Consider the following 17,126-nt stretch of genomic DNA (forward strand, 5'->3'; position numbering starts at 1 on the left):
GCGTTCAAATCGACAAAATGTCTTGGTTTTATCAGTCTTCCTACATATGTATTTAACTGACTTACTGTATGTTCTGTTCCTTTTTTTGTGTCCAGACATGACACCTGCGACAATGATGATGACCTCATTGTGGGCTGGGTGGATAAGCTGCCTCCTGGTGTGCAGGGCTGTCTGAGGCCACAGAGGCCTGCCAACAGCTTCCTCAGGGTAAAGACTAAACACAGCAGCCTGTAGTCAGTGAAAATTGAAATATTGGAATGTATGAGAAAGAGAGACAGAAGCTGTAGTTCATTGCTAATTATTCTGATAAAAATATGTAACTGCCTAAAATACTGAGAAATACTGACTTTTCTAGTAGTCTTTGGATGTGGAAGCTCAGTACTGCAGGGAAATAAATATATAGATGAAACGTTAAGAATAATAAATGTAAAAAAATAGTCATGAGTATATGGAGTCTGGTATGAGACACCAAAATAACTACAGACCTTTTAATTAATTAATTAATTAATTAATAATAATAAATAATGTATATGTATGTATATTAAATAATGTATTAAAATAAGAAAATATATATATTATAAATATATATTATTCTGTTATTAAATGCTGGAATTTTTATGAATGTATTTTAACATCACAAAATTAATTAATTTCAAAAAGCCTTTTAGATCAATGTTTTATTTATTTACTTGTGTCTGTTTGTCACACTCCATAACACGATCAATTACACAGTTAATCTCCTGATTTAACATTTGCACTTGTAATCACCTTGATTAAATTAAATGGACAGCTCTTTTTAATTAATTGAAGTTTAAAAGTTAAATGAAGAGCAACTCACAGAGCTGCAGCAGGAGCCAAGTCTCTGTTCTGGTGACACGCTTCAGAGTCAAAATTATGATTATGTTTGCCATTAATTATGACTTGGTAAGTCAAAATAATGACTATGTGTCTCAAAATAATAACAACAAAAATAACTCTTTGTCTCTCTTAATTATGAATGATGTCTTATTATACTAGAAGGATGAACAGTTATGACAATAGCCAGCCATTATTATAACATACTACAGTATCTCACAGTAAAGGATATACAGTAATGTAAAGAAGAAGTGAAAAAATGAACAGTAGATAGTACAGTATTTATATCCTTTCTTACTTTTCTTGTTTTTATGAATTTTCTCCTTTGACAGAAAGCAAAGCAGTATTATGATTTTGGTGAGGATGAGGAGTTCCAGTGCTTCACTCAATTTGACCTGCAAGGTTTCCAATACATCAACTGTCTGCCTGATGGGACATGGACTCAACCACAAGGAACCTGCGTCAGTAAGTTTGCTTTCTCACCAGAATAGTGATCTAGGAACTCAGCCACATCTTTGCAATTACTGCATCTGTTTCTTCACCCTCCATAAACACAAGTAGCTGGTACGATTAACTTGCTTATTCCTGCAACTTTTATCTACACTTGTTTATTTAAGGTTCAGATTTGTCATCTTGTACTATTAGGAATGTTCTGCCTTCCTCCTGAAATCCCTGATGGGATGACGCTCTTCCCCAACAAGAAGCTGTTCAGAAGGGGTGAATCAGTGGGTTTTAACTGTGACGAGAGAGGCCTGCAGCCGCTGCCACGAGGCTTCTACAAATGTGGCAGCAGTGGCGACTGGGAGCCTCCGTTACCTGCTGACCTACGCTGCACTAATGGTACAGTACACTATTGGAGAAACTGGAGACTGGTTTTAGCATATTACTTCTGAGCTCCCCGTCATGGGAAATTAGGAAGAACACATACTTTTCATGCAGATGTGTCAAAGAGGAGCTCAGTAAATTAAAGGAAGGGAGACTCTTGTTATAATGTTGTATCTGGTCTAAGTAAAGTTCATTTTTAACTACAGTTTTAATACTGAAATCTTGTTCCTGTGTATTTTTTGTATGTATGTAGAGGAACCATTTGAACCCGAGACCCAGTGCGGTCCTGGACAGAAAATTCAGGGCTCTCAGTGTGTCTGCATCCAACGGGAGAGCTGCCTGTAAGTTTTTTAATCAAATTGTCCAAATCCATACAGATATTGAACTTTAATAAGCTTTTGTGAATACTTATCATAAAAAATCTTTGTGAAATGAATATATGGGGGACTTAATATATACCAGCAACTGACTGATCTGTGTGTGTGCTTGTGTGTGTGTGCAGTTCGCATGCAGAGACTCTCTGTATCCTGAACTTGGACCTCAACGTCACCGTGTCGATGTCCCTCTGCTCCTTCCACGCCGGTCGTTGCCACAATGATCCACTCTTCTTCATCAGTGAAAGCTCCTGCGACACGGTCGATGCGGCTAAACTGGAGTGGGCTAAATTCAGAGCCGAAATAGCCTCTAAGAGCTCTGTTCACGAGCCCTGCGATCTTGACACCTGTTATGAGTGGGAGACCTGCTCTGGTGAGTGTGTCTGACATCAAATCATTTTCACATTCAGCATTCAGAATTTTTTTTTTAGGAGATCCATATTTATTTGTATTAATAATTTGCTGCAGAGTATATATTTCCATTTCTTTACAACTTGGGTCTTATTTTTGTATCTTTTGCTTTCATTCCAATGATAACATTTTAACCCTTATAGAGAGTGGAAAATTATGTTATTTTCTTTAAATGATATATAAAGTTGAGTTAACTACTCAAATAAAAAATACACAAAATTCCATAAACAATTGCAAAGAAGGCAATAAGCTAAATCAACTGTTTAAAGTTCAAGTGTGAAACGGCCAGCAGCTAGGTAATGAATTAAGCTAACTTTGAGTTGATTGAAAACAGCATCTCCAGCTGACTCATTTTAAGACAAAAAACTTATAAAAGAGGTCTAAAATGTGCACATGAGTTACATACATGATATAACTCTAAAAGACTCTGGCTAAAGCTGTCCAGGATTTAGGCAAAGTTTTTTTGTATTTCACTCTTTGGTTTCTCTTAAGGAAACAAGGCATGACACTGCTAATGATGGGTATACTGTTACATGGGAAACTAGTGCAGGTGTCATTTTACATAAAAAAAAAAATCTGGTGAAGTTTTTCCTTCAGACTGAAAACAAATTCACTTCTTTATGTGAACTTACATTTGTCTTCAGCACATAAGAAGTGTGAGTGCAGATCTGCTCGGAACTGTCGCAAAACTGAAGAGCACATGTTCTGTGTGAAGCTGACCAGGACCCAGAAGACCCGCAGCTTGGACCTTTGTTCTATGGCCGCCCTCAAATGTGCAAGCTATCAGTTTGAGCTCCTCAGTGAGGGCGTCTGTGAGACCAGATGATGCTATTAAAGCTTGTCTGGGCTACACTCAACCTCTGGATTCATTTAACTGTGGTGAGTTGAAAATAATTTCTCACCACTGCCAAAAAACTGTGAAATAAACTACATAGCTGTATATACATGATTTACACTAAAGGTCAACTATAAATATTGACTGTTTCTTTTTCTACTGCGCTATGCAGTTGAACCACAAGTTTAAAGACATTATAGAGATCTTGCATTATGTCATACTTTAAAACGTGACATTATATTCATAAAAGAAACCTAGACTGGCAAGCAGGTATACTGGGGTTCAAGCACCCAATGCAACTCAAACTGAAGGCACACCTAACTGGAGCAATGGGAAAGTCAAAAACATTACTAAATCAGGCTTAAACTGGTGGTTTGATATGTATATGATGGCAGTGTGAGACCATGGAAGCATATATTCATTTTCAAAAAAGTGAAGGATAATTAGATTTTCATACAATTTCACAAAATGTGAAATGAGTAATTTGGAATGGAAAATCTGTGCCACTTACTGTCAGATTTGGAATACATTTGGCATCATACTGCAGGACAACCTGTATGGGCATACCAAATTTAGTGAAAATCTGATTATGCTTCACTTCTAAAAAATGTATTATATACCATCACTTTGCCTTCCATGGTGTCATGCTGCCATCTTGTGCCTTTTTAGAAAACAGGCTCTGAAAGTGATTGACATCTGATCCTCAGGGCATTTCACTGTTAAGTCTCTTTCATTGCCACCTTAAATCTAACCAGAGCTTTTCCTAATAATTCTGTTAACCTGATCTGACCCCGTTTTGAAGGACGGAGAAGGCAGCAGTCAAGTCTAATCACAGGCACAGAGTGGAATAGTCACACTAAATGTTCTTCACATGACATAATAAAAATTTAAAATCATAACACTGTCTGGTTTTATTTCTTAAAGAGATTTCACTGCAGCTCTTGCTCACCATTCAAGCTTGAATGTTCATTTACTATTACATTCATTTCAGTAATGTGTACGTGACATCCAGATACACGAGATACAGATTAATGTGAAGCCAGAGACTGCTATACCAAAAATAAATATGTTATATACAGTGACTCAGATAAAATGATAGACTCTTCCTCCTCTGATTAAATAGCATCAAATAGGCCCAATACCAACACTTGAATGGAGACCAAAGAGGATGCAGGTAACAAATGCAAAACTAAGAGAACCAAAATGTACTCTGAAAAGTGTTTTATTAATTTCATATTACAAAAACAATCTATAACAATGTTGTCACATGTTTAAAACAGAGCCTTGTGTTTATTTTACGTGCAAATGTCTTCAATCATCAGTCCCTCCATGACAAATATAAAAAGGAAAGTTGAGGAACATATTTACATCATTCAAATGTGAGAAAAAAACATTTGTTTCTATTTACAATTCAGTCACTGAAGAGAAATAATTTCCTGCTTTAGATACATTGTGAGAACGTTTAGTGAAATAAAACAACAACCATTTTTATTGTGGACAAGCCTCAATACTGATCACATTGACCTGCTCCCCAGCACACCTTCTGGCCCCCACCTCGCATTCGGCCATCGTCAGGGCGACGCTGCCATCACCAGAGCTGATGCACAGGGGGGCGGAGTCTTTAGGGCATTCCGATGCAGTTTGGCATTCACATTTTCCCGCTGATTTTAGAATTGAAAAAAAAAGAATGATTATATGTACTGAAGCAGTCACACACACTATTATTAAATGATTAAATGACAATTCTGTTGTTTTAAGCTTTAAGTTTTTATTTTGGCACTTTTGGCCATCATTTCTATGGTTTACTCAGAGATCTGGGGACATTGGCAACATTGCTCAGAAGAAGTCCAACAGAGCAAAAAACAGGAGCAGTCAGATGATTAGACAGGTTGGAAAAAAACCTTCAGGCTAGACAGACTTATTTGAAAGAAAACAATAAGGTGAAAGGTAAAATTATTCCCCAAATTCAGTTTACAGACCAAATATTTGGTTCAACTTTGACCTGCTGCACTTACTGTCCAATCAGGGATTATTATGACTTTTCCATTATAATAATTACTAATAATTACTCTAAGTTTGGCTAATAGGTGTTAAATTGATAACTTTCTCACAACCTGCCTGAAGTCTGATTGTTTGTGTTTCTTGTTCTTTTTGATTTCGTTGTAGCAATGTTGCTGTGTCCCCCGATCTCAGCAATTAACTTGGGCAGTGCAGTGTTGTCATTACACTTCAACAAGAATAAAACCTAATGTGTAATGAGAAGGAAGGAATTATCCTTTAAAGGAGTCTAGCAGACTCACCCTGACAGATTGTCCCTGGTTTGCAGTCCTCGCAGGTAGTGGATGTCCCCTTTGGCCAGTTACATTCACTGTCACTGGCCAATGTGAAGCCCCGTCCCAAACACCGCAGAGCTCCGAGCTGACAAACACCAAGTACACGGGGTTGTCTTGAGCCAATTCTAGCACACAACTCCAGAGAAGTCCTAAATGAAGACAACAGAGAAAACATAGTATTTTACTGATTTCAGTATTTATAAAACTTAGACTTATAAGACTTAGACCTTGTGAAGAAAATGCAGAAATAATTCACAAAAATCATACTTACGAGCACTGAGATGGCGCTTTACACACGCAGTCAGTTTTTCCTACCTTCTCCCACAATTTACACCTCAGACCAGGTGGAGGAGAGCGAACTGTGGGCACTGAGAAGAAAATACAGAAAGCAGGATTGGTGTGTGCATACTCCACAGTGACACAACCTTAATTTGGATTTGGATACACAATCTAAGGTTTAAAACTTTCATTTTTTAGTTGAAATTGAAAAATGTCCTATAGAAGAAGAGGTGTAACATTTTGAAAAGTGAGCTCTATTATTTTTCAACTATTTCTTTAAATTTTGGATAATTGTTGAGGTGATGGAGCAGGGGATATATTTGGCAGTGTAAAAATATATGTAAGAAGTCAACCTGTTGAGCGTATGAGGCTTTAGAGCAGTGACATTTGTTTCTGAGAATAAATTACCTGCGTTACAACGAGCGTCTGACGGAGAGGGAGACCACTGCAGACTGGGACTACATATGATCTCTGAAACCTCACCGTCCAGCACTGACCCTGCGGGACAGGACAGGGACACTTGGTCTCCAATCTGATAGGCTGCTTTGGGGGGCGTAGCTATAACTTCTCTGTTGAGGGGAGGAATCCCACATGTGGAACCTGGAACAGAGAGGTGTTGTGAGTAAGAGGAAGTGAGGAAAATATAACTGTGATTCCTAGATGACAATAACTTTAACACCAATCACTTTTGACTTGGAATGACTCGATATTCTCCCAAAATGAATAAATATAATCAAGTTATAGAAAAGTGTACAGTGAATAAACCCTTCATTCTCAGGACAATGGATATACTTTGAATTGATTGGACAGCAGACAATTACAAAGTGAGGGTGCTTTGGCAGCGCAGACCAGCAGATATATAATGTCTTGTTTAGAACTTGAAACAAAAAGTGTAGGACATAGATTTAACGTAGGAATTGACTCAAGACTTTATAGTCATGACTTGAAACTTGTCTCTGTCCCACCTCTGCTATATATTTATAGCCATTTTAAGATATCATGTTACAGTGTAAGACCAAAAACATAACCTTCCTGTTACTGAAATGAAGACGTACTTTGACAAACCATCGCTCCAGTCACCCACTTCTGGTTTTCACTACATTGAGCCACAGCGCTTCCACGGAGGTAATGACCATCTATGCAGGAATACTCCACCCGGTTTCCAACCAAGTAAAAATCTCTGGGATTCTGAAAAAAACATGACAGTAGCTCCACTCAAAAACATGCGCTTAACCACATGCCCAACTAGTTGCCATACAGTAACTAAAAACAACACCAGCTGTGGTTTTTATAGTCTAACACTGATGCAATAAGGCATCATAGAAATTTCAGAAAAAAAACAGAACAGAAAAAATAATTTTCCAATCAAGTCAAGAGTTTTATATGATTTTACAAACGTTTCTGTCTTTTCTCCAAAGTTGATTAATTGATTAATGGTGAATAGCAGTTAAGCAAGCTCACCTGAATAAATCCATTTCTGAGGTTTGGAGGTGGTCCACATGTCTTCGGTGGAGTCACAGACAGACTGAAGCACTGAGGCTCCATCATCCTGCACACAAACAGTTTACAGTGAGAAAACTGAAACACTATAGATACCTGCTGCTTATTAACCACCTCTGATATTTGAGAAACTAAAGTGTTTTGATTAGATCGAATTAGATTGTATTGGGAGGACAATCTGATTTGGTCACTTTCAATTCTATAATTAGAATCAAGTCACTAAGGTTCTGAAAAAAAAGTTTGTATTTTCTTTGTGGTTGTCAAGATAAACAAGTAATTAAAGCATGTGCACTTGTTATAATGTAGTGGTAAAACTTCTCATTTTCTGGTCCCAACAAGGTAAACCATGACATCTTAGGTAGGTTAGTGTAAGGCCTCCTCCTCTGTCATCCTACCACACGACAAACAAATGTGTGTGTGCGTCCTTACTGTAAGTGCTGGATATCTGAGTCCTCACAAGGCTTCTGCTCCATCTGCAGTCCGGGACAGTGCTGACCACCTCTTCTGGGGGCGGGGTTGTTGCAGCTGCGGGACCTTGACCTTTGACCTCCAGAGCAGGATCCCCAGGAGGACCAGCAGCTCCAGCTGCCATGGATCACCCCTGAGAGGGAAAAAGAGAGTTGTTCTGTCTTGTTTGTGAAAGAGTTTGCATTATCATGTAATTCTGCTACATTACATTTTAAACTATGCTCAATTATTTTAACCCATTCTTTAAATTTTTACTAAATCTCTTCCAGATCTTGGTGTTAGTCCTACTCTTAACTTTTTAACTCCAATTTAACTATCATCACTAATTAACTTTAAATTGACAGATGAGACAGATTAGTTTTAGTTGAGATAGTTCTTAAGGTGCTGCTACTGAATGAAATCTAAATTAAGTCTCACCTTTAAAAAAAAGAAAAAAAATCTATTGTATATACAGAATATGTATGTATTTGCTTAAATGTAACAAACCAAATAATTCTATTTAAATCCTTAAATTTGTGCTTTGTTAGCTATGTTAACATTAAAATTGTGCAAAAGAACAAATTTTGAATTGAATCTGGTTTAACCATTTTTAACCCAAACTAAACTTTTTACCTTAGCTGTGATTAATCCTTAGATTCTTCTGGTTGTTTACCTGGTTGCTCTCCAATCACAGCTCCCCTCTCACAGGCTCGACCGGAGGTTCCAAACCGGCAAACACAGCGACACTCGGTGCCCGTCAGCAGCGGCTGGCCGTTGTTCTGGCAGGGCCGGCAGTGGCAGGGATGTTCCTCCGCCATGTACTCTTCTATGGCTCTTTTCAGGTGGAGCTTCTTCAAACCTGCACAATGCACCTCCTTCACCAGCTCATACAGAGGACGCAGCTGGGGAACAAGTTTACAGTTAATTAATGTGCAGATATTGAAAAGGTATTTAAAAACACCCTAAACAATCCAAAGAGCTTGAAGTGTAATTTATTTTTGCCTTCCCAGAACCAAAAAGACAAAAGCAAAAGTGTAATGAATGGATCAAACTGTTTGTTTGTTCGGCCAAAGTACTTTAAGCCAGTGAACAAGTTATGTTAGAATAAAACAGTAGTGTGACTTTAAATGTTTCATCATCCTATATTGTATTCTAACATACTACATACTGTGGCTAAACAGCTGCACCCTGCAATACAAAAACCAAGAATCCTTATTTACATGTCTTCTACCAACCCAGTATGACGGCAGTTCATGAAATAGTCACAAAATTTAATCTATAGATTTGTGTACACGGACACGAATTTTCCATTTTTTTGTGACACAACTTTCAAACTAAAGTATTTCAGTATCTTTCGTGCCTGCAGCACGTTTTTTTTTTCTGTTAGTCAGGACTCAGGAGCACAGAAGCTGTATTGTTTTTTCTCATTTGTTATTCATTTTTCAAACTATAACCACCATATTACTCAACATTTTACTATGAAATTTTATCCTTATATTTATTTCTTTATTTTATCAGTCTGGTGGGTGGACTGGATGACCTGCTGCCCAGAAGTCTTTTCCTCTGTTGATTTTAATGATATGCTCAACATTTCTCAACACAACACAACACTGACCCAAAAATCAGCATTTTACCAATTGGGGACATGGCTTCATACCCTGTGAAATAAACCAACATCTTTACTTTTTCTTAATATAGATCATCTGGATGCAGTGTAATTACTAGTTCGGCTGTATTAGATATTTGATGTATTCAGTAGATATATCTTTTTTGGATCCTATTTACATTACATTGAATCAGTCAATAAATCAAGTACTAAGATACAGCCAGATGCTGATTGTCATACCTTTTGGTCTACGACTTCAGGGAAGTCTTTAACAGATGAGGCCCAGTTGTCATAGACTTCTCCGTTTGCTTCTGGGGTTTCCAGATCCAGAACACTCAGAGCGCCTATGAAGGTTGTATCTCCGCCGACCAAGTTGACTTTAATGGGCATCTTGTTTGTGTTGTGGCCTGCAGATAAATAACAGTGGAACTCAGGCTGGATTGAAAGATTGAGTAATTTATTTTCCTTTTTTATTTAAATCCAAACTGACAAAATGAAATTGCATTACAGAGAAATCAGTGTGCTTTGAAACTCTAAATATGAAACTTTTCACTCACTGTTGCTGGATGATAAAGCCTTTGTCAGTTTTTCACAGACGAGTTTGGTTTTCCTTCTGAAGAAACGGCGCTTCACCTTTTTCCAACACCTCTGGTACTCAATATCTGTTGTACCTTTACACAAACAAGACAGGAACCACAGATATATATAGAGTTCAAAGTGCTAAAATGATCAGCTGACAGCAATCTTGGTGGTTTTTTCCTCACGTCACATGAGGAACCAAAATTAATTAATTTCTTTATATAAATTAATTACCTCTAAAAGAAAAAGTTAAAATGTGGCACTAAACTAAAGAACATAAATAGCTACATAAATAGCAACAATATTCACACCAGTAGTTCTTACTGTTTGAATCGAATGCCTGGCTGTCCAACTCCAACAAAGCTTGGTATTCGCCTCCGAGTGAGCCCTCGGAGAGATAGTGTGTGCCGTATGTCTGCAGCAGCTGGCGGTAGGCCGAGTAGTCGTATGTGACTGGCAGTGAGGACAAAGCTTTCCAGAAGCCTTCAGCTAGAGTCAGATACTGGGGGGCTGAGTTTTGGAACTGGGCCAACACCACTTTATTCTTCAAGATTATGAGTCTGTGGGCCTGGATGATAGATATGAAAAAATATTGTTTCCTGTAAGATGATGAGCGGAAACTTTTAACCCAACTAATGTCAGAGCCCAAGCACAACAATGTCAGGTCAATCTGTCAGTTTGTTCAAACACTTTGGTCTTACACAAGTCAGAAGTCTCAACATAATAAATGATTTGTGAAGCAGATCAGGTTATAGAGCTGCTTCATCACCTTTGTCTCACTGAGCTCTTTGTGGAAGGTACGACGGTCGTGTCCCACCAAGGCGTTGGCCTGGATGTGTTGCATATAGGACCAGGAGCTGTCATAGGATTCATCGCTCTCGTCATTGTCTACTTTCACCTGCAGCACAAAGCAACAAAGTTCAACATTTGGTTTCATCAGAGAAGCTCTAATAACTTTATTTCCACATTCACCGTTCATCCTCTGACTAAAGGCTTAAAAAATAAGACTACTTAACCGCAAAAACGTATGATGAGTTTACATATTCTCTTGTTTTACCATTTTACCCTTTTTTCTTTCAGCCATTTTTGTTTTAGTGTCATACTTGTGGATTTCTATTTCTATAATGTATTTTAGCTTTTTGTTTAAAATGATTACTAGCCTCCATTGTTTCATTGCGCTTATGTTTTATTTTTCTAATAATTATTTTCCTTTCATCATTCAAATTTCATGTACCTTTAAACTTGTAACCCATGTAAATGTACTATAAAATAGTGTGATAAGATTACAAAGGTGGAGGTTTGTTCCAAAGTGTGGAATAACACTTTAATTTACACTTTGAAAAAAATACATACAAACAGTCAGTAAGGAAGTAAGTATGAAAATGTAAAGCAGTTCATATTAAATGATTCACTGTCTAACATTCATACTACATTTGCTGCGAGAGGTCAGCAAGTCAGGACTTTAAAGTCCAGCATTTTTAGAGAATCTAACTTCCGTATCGTGACGTATTTCTGAGTGAAACAGTATAGACAATCAGGACATTGGGAGGACTTTTGATTTTAACGTTGAAAAATGGGCATATCATAATGAAGCTCAGGGCTGCTAAAAATGGAAGATTGATTGATGTGTGGATGTCATGATATTATTGGTTGTAATTGGTTTGTTCAAACCTACATAAGCGCGTCATATTTTGTTTTACAGGAAGAAAACATGATTGGTTTTGATATAGAAAAACAAAGAAATTGATTTATTTTTTTGTATTTTTTGGCATATATTGTTAAATAGGTGCACAATATAACCATGGATGTGATCTAAAAGGGTTAAAAAGGCATTTTTCATTTCATCTTGACTTGCCACAAATGCCACATATTTGTGAACATGAAATATTAATTTTCTGTTGGACTCACCTCAAAGTTGTACCTGAGGACGTTATGTGGCAGCCTGTAATAGACTTGATGGTCTCCACTGAATACTTTCCTGCACTGCCCTCCAAAGCTCAGAGTGTTGATCACACCTGCTCTCAGTTTCCCTGTTAGCACATCGTACCTGTAAAACATGACATAAATACCCTTTTGATGGACTTGTCTAATATCCAAATCTTGGAAGCAAACAGTAGTTTGTGTAAAAGCTGAACAGCTAACAGTGGGGCTATATTTTACCATGTTAAGTAAACAATGAATAACACAGGTACAATTGATAAGTATGAATTGGTGACTGTAGAGCTGAAAGATGCTAAAACGCTCTGTAGAGCTGCAGAGTTGGGTGATAATTCTCTGTTGGTTTGTCACTACAAATAAGCCCTTTCACATTACTCATAGTAATTTCATCCAAAATCATATTGATTAGTGCAGCTTTAAATAATAGTTTTGTTAAGTAACCTTTGTTTCAGAGGTAAGAAAACCTCAACCTTAAAATTGCCTTGTAGTAAGGCAAGGCAAGTTTACCTTTCTAAACAGTATGTCATGTTGTCCACTCCATATGTTCGGATAATGACAATGATTTTTAAAAAATAATCTAATATTGTGTGTTTTTATTTTAAAAATCTCTCTGCATTTAACAGCCTATTTAAATGGTCTTTAATGAATCCCATAAGCCTTATTTAGACCAGTATCATCAGTTATAATGTACCAGTGATGTACCTACCACAGTCAGATAAATGTAGTGGAGTAAAAGTACAATATTTATGACAGTGGAGAAAAAAATAATACTCTTTTTCAAAGTAGTGTATTTTAGTAAAGTATCAGTACTTAAGAACAGATATTGAGTAAGGGTACTTGGTGATTTACGTCCCACCCCAAACATTTGCAAGCAGAAAAAAAGCAGTTATTTAAATTTATTACTGTGATGTTACAATTCAGATGCAGTTTCCTGGTGTTGGAGTCGTGGCTACTCACCCTCTGCCTGTGAAGTCAGAGTTGGGAGGCGTTTTGTCAAGGTCACATGAGTACTGGCTGCTGTCTTTATCACAGCTTCTCTCATCCAGACCGTCCTCACAGTCCTGGTCTCCATTACACACCAGAGAGCGGCTGATACACTGACCTGCATCAGGGTGCACGGGGACATTTTCATTGTTATTTAAAATAGAAATTCATGGTGATGTTATGAAAAAATAGCTTTTGTTGAATATGATGTACTGTATGGAAGCAGCAACATACCAGAGGTACAGCGGAACCTGTCCCCGCAGCCTGTTTCTAGGGGACATCGTTTCTGTGGGACACAAGGCTGTGTTTGTGTGGCTTCTCCTGAACATGGCGCACCCCCAAACTGGGCATACACCTCCACATGGCGAGTACGCACCTAAGAAGGAAGTGATCATAAACTGGAGATGAAATAAAGAAGTAAACAACTGAGATGGTTAGCAGAGTCTGAATTTATACCAGTCATACCATCATTTGAAATAGCAAGATCAATTCAGTTCACCTTTCAATTATTATTTTCATAACTCTGACATGCAAATTTTCTCAGTTGACCAATAGCTGTCTCTACAGTACTGAGCTTTGAGGGATTGAAAAGTTGAGAGTCCAAAAAAGAGGAGGATATCACATTAACTCATATTGCATCTAACTTCATACAACTCTACTCCACAAAAACAACAGTTTGCAGTGAGTGGGACAGGAGTCTGTGGTATTAATACATCTTTTGAATAAACTGTATTAATTAATTGTCTGGTTTGATCACGGTGTTAGATTACACACAAAGTACAATTTATTTTGTGCATAAAGGATTTGTATAACAGGGTCAACATTCTGAGCATCAGACACCACTGTAAATTTGGCAGTTGTTTTAATGATGTGTGTGTTCATATGCATTTCATTAAATTGTGAGAACAAAAACCTATTCACACACACTCACACTGTGGGGACCCACCTCCCATCTGAGGACAAAGAGGAGGCCCTCACAAGGTTAGCCATTTGCAGTGACTGAGACTTTTTACGTTTAGAGTTAGACTTATGTTAAGGTTAAAGTTAGGTTAAGGGTTGGGTTTAAGTATTGAACGATTAGGGTTACAAATTAAGAGTTAGAAATGAATTATGATAAATCTGTACAATGTCCTCATAAGTAGAGTGAAAATATGTGTGTACTCCGATGTACCTTTGTTCTGGTGCAGCCGTCACACTCAGACCACTCTCCGTAAGACCCCCATCTGCAGTTTACAGGCTGCTGACAGCTATAGGAATACACATTGAAATAATTATAACATATTCATGTTATATTCATCTTTTGAGAATTCACTGGAAACTCATCACCTATCTTTCAGCTTAAAATAAATAGAAAAGTAACAGGTCAAGAAAGCACCGCCCTTTGACAACAAAATAATAAAAAAGCAGCATTCTCATATACCTCAAGAATATGAATCATATATGGAAAAGAGAGAAATTATTCACCCCATTAATACAGTATTATTCAATTTGTAATACTGCAGTGAGATGTAAAGATAGTCTATGAGGTTCGTGTGTGTGTTCACCTACCGAACTGGAGATAGAAAGACAAGCAATGATGCTAAAGAAGACAGAGCTGCAGTCAAATCCAGCTGTGGTCAAGAAGCAAAAGGATCATTTACCCAATGTTAATTGTGAAAAAAAATAAAAATAAAATAAACAACAAAAAAACACAATAAAAACTGTTCAGTCCTTAGTCAATGTCAAAAACTAGTATTAGCACTTATTGTACTTTATCACTTATCACAACAAACTGGATGAAATTGTTTTATTTTGGCATTCAGCATTTACAATGAATGAAATCCAGCTTCTCTAAGAAAGTCTTTGTTCATCGTGATCAGCCACAGATTATGCCAGAACAATACTGTCACATATTTAATGTAGTTGCACCAAATATGAGTAGTAAATGTGTTAGGTTTTACCTTCATGATGAGCTCTTCAAAGTTTGGCCTTCTCGTCTGGTCCAGCGCTGTAACACTCGGTCATATAATCAGCAGCAGGGTGGGGGATTACTCAATAGTACCCCCAGTTCAGGAATTCCCCCGCTGGGGAAACTCTCATCAAATCTGAACAACCAGATCATTTTGGCATCCACACAATCAGTCAGGAACAGAGACCCAGTGTTCTTTTCCACAGCTTCAGTCTAAACCAAGTCAAACTTTTTTTCTCTATTATCTGAGCTTGTTTGTTTTTGACAAATTTGTTTTCTCTGAGTACTGAGCGGCACAAGAATAAACGTGATGAAATCTGCCTGCAATAGGAGCAGTTGCGTAATAATTGTTTACCATGAGTAAGGACATCAGAGGCTGAGTCTGCATGATTGGGACAAAAGGTCAAAAATTTGACCCATTTTTGAAAACATTTGACTCTATTGCTGTGTAAATACAACATGAGTGTGGAAATACCATCTACACTTGTAGTAACAACTTTCTGTTTATTCCAGCATGCAAGTATGAATTTAGTCCACATGTCACATTTGTAGACAGAAATACACCATCTTAATTCAGTTGTTTATGTTTTGTTTTATGTTTTGAAGTTATCCTAATTTTTATATTGTTTTATGTGTTTTATATTCTGAAATATAAACTCAAGATAAAGCAAGAGACTACTGCTTTGTCCCTTTGTTTCTATCCATTCATTTTTTTCACCATTGTATTCTCAGTCTTTGTTTTAGAGTTTTTAGTGAATAAATTACCCTCCAAAATGCCCTCTTACTTAATAAAATTTCTCATCAACTTCTACATACATTCAGCAACACACAATCTCAAAATATGCTGAACAAATGTAGTTTTAAGGTCTTTTGAAATAGTTGGTTTTTAAGTAGGTAACAAGGTTTTACAAGTAACATGTAAAGGTGAATATAATGAATATATTGCAAGAAAACACATTAGAAGTAAAAGAACACAAGAGAAAAAAATACCATCCACGTCCTTTAAGACACTGACAAACCCAGCATCAAACCACAGACAAAAACCACAAATGCAGACACACATTCCCAGAGTAACTACTGTAATCATAGGCCTGAAAAATAGGAACAGTTTTCAGGTTGCTCCTGAAATGGAAGCAGCAGTTGTGACAGCTTGGGACAACAGGAGGTTTGTTCCAGAGAACAAGATTGAAAAATCCTCCTCACCAGATCTGGATCTCATCCTGGGTCCAGTTAGAAAACCACCACCTGATGAGCAGAGAGGCCTGACTGGACTGAAGCCAGTGAGCAGTGTGGTGTCATAGGCCTGCAAACATAGTTGTGGTTGCCCACTAGTGGTGACTTCTGGCACTGACTGTATCTCCTGGTTTACCTCTTTTTATTACAGGTAAATCTGAGAATGTGTTGCACCTTCTTCCTTTCCATTCTAGTTTTGGGACATTCATAAACATCTTGTGTTTATGTAAAAGCAGTTCAGCTCTCAGAGTTTTTCTTGGTTCTGAGTTGCCCTCTAATGCAGAAAAATGTCTTTTTGTACAAGAGACAAACAAGCTGCTAAAATTGAAACCCAGTCAAGTCATTTTTATGAGAACATTTTTATGTGTGTGGCCCATATTTCCTTCACAATCTATACATCATATGACACCATCAGGGCGCCAGAGCTGTGTCCAGGGCTGATGCTAGCACTGAAGACACCAAGGCAATCTGATCTGTAATATTTCTGGATTTGGAATTTATAATAACACGAAGTGGAGTTTACATTCAATTATTATTGACACATTACACACATTCAGTTTTTTTAAAGGTTTTTTTTTCGATTACATTTGACTGCTGTTATGCAAAAAACTAAATAGATTACATTAAAATTGAATGAAACATATTTAGTATTCTTCACCAGAATTACATACTTGGCACAGGACTACAGGAAGGTACAATTTTATAGGAAATATAACTGAGGAGTAAAATGCAAAATTTTGTGATTCATTTAAATACCCCCCAAAAACGTTTTTTTTGGGTTGCTGGATAGTTAAAAATCCCCTCCAGACATGTATTAAGACTCTGCTTGGAAGTCTTAGACAGAGAGCAAGTTGTCTTTCAGAGTTTTATTGCAATAAGCAGTTCACATTTGCAAATGCGGCTCCCCCAGTTTGCTGAAGGCTGAAGAGATGCTGTATGAAGTTCAGTGTCAGTATTTACAGCCGCGTGAATCACAATT

General features: G+C 37.3%; 2 protein-coding genes across 5 annotated transcripts in view; one reads left to right on the forward strand and one right to left on the reverse strand.

Annotated features, from left to right (window-relative positions):
* c6 (complement component 6) overlaps positions 1-3,322 on the forward strand; it is a 29,365-nt gene extending 26,043 nt beyond the window's left edge. For all 3 annotated transcript variants that reach the window (XM_042394407.1, XM_042394405.1, XM_042394406.1), the window contains 6 exons: positions 96-207; positions 1,188-1,320; positions 1,501-1,695; positions 1,934-2,021; positions 2,183-2,427; positions 3,110-3,322. In XM_042394407.1, the coding sequence (XP_042250341.1) occupies positions 96-207; positions 1,188-1,320; positions 1,501-1,695; positions 1,934-2,021; positions 2,183-2,427; positions 3,110-3,291 (955 nt within the window). In that variant the 3' untranslated portion in view covers positions 3,292-3,322. The remainder of the gene's footprint in view (positions 1-95; positions 208-1,187; positions 1,321-1,500; positions 1,696-1,933; positions 2,022-2,182; positions 2,428-3,109) is intronic.
* A 1,205-nt stretch (positions 3,323-4,527) lies between these two features.
* c7b (complement component 7b) lies at positions 4,528-16,195 on the reverse strand. 2 transcript variants are annotated; one of them, XM_042394408.1, is made up of 19 exons: positions 16,118-16,195; positions 14,907-15,050; positions 14,515-14,576; positions 14,138-14,213; positions 13,201-13,342; positions 12,940-13,084; positions 11,953-12,091; positions 10,814-10,942; positions 10,369-10,612; positions 10,023-10,136; positions 9,706-9,872; positions 8,533-8,761; positions 7,842-8,013; positions 7,374-7,461; positions 6,968-7,100; positions 6,321-6,512; positions 5,905-6,001; positions 5,601-5,782; positions 4,528-4,961 (listed from the first exon to the last, which is right to left on the reverse strand). In XM_042394408.1, exons 2-19 carry the CDS (start codon positions 14,910-14,912, stop codon positions 4,789-4,791), a joined length of 2,490 nt encoding a protein of 829 aa, XP_042250342.1. In that variant the 5' UTR covers positions 14,913-15,050; positions 16,118-16,195; the 3' UTR covers positions 4,528-4,788. The 2 variants fall into 2 exon arrangements, with proteins under 2 accessions (XP_042250342.1, XP_042250343.1); XM_042394409.1 differs by lacking the exon at positions 16,118-16,195 and having other exon boundaries at positions 14,907-15,420.
* Positions 16,196-17,126: the final 931 nt, after the last annotated feature.

The sequence above is a fragment of the Thunnus maccoyii genome, chromosome 19 (genome assembly GCF_910596095.1).
Source record: "Thunnus maccoyii chromosome 19, fThuMac1.1, whole genome shotgun sequence".
In the NCBI taxonomy this organism is placed as follows: Eukaryota; Metazoa; Chordata; class Actinopteri; order Scombriformes; family Scombridae; genus Thunnus; species Thunnus maccoyii.

Excerpts from the sequence above, each read along its gene's own strand:
- c7b (XM_042394408.1), bottom strand. Across the intron at positions 12,092-12,939 it reads TCTGACTTCACAGGCAGAGG|GTACGATGTGCTAACAGGGA; the intron begins GTGAGTAGCCAC and ends CATGTTTTACAG. Across the intron at positions 8,762-9,705 it reads CTGAAGTCGTAGACCAAAAG|CTGCGTCCTCTGTATGAGCT; the intron begins GTATGACAATCA and ends CTTGTTCCCCAG.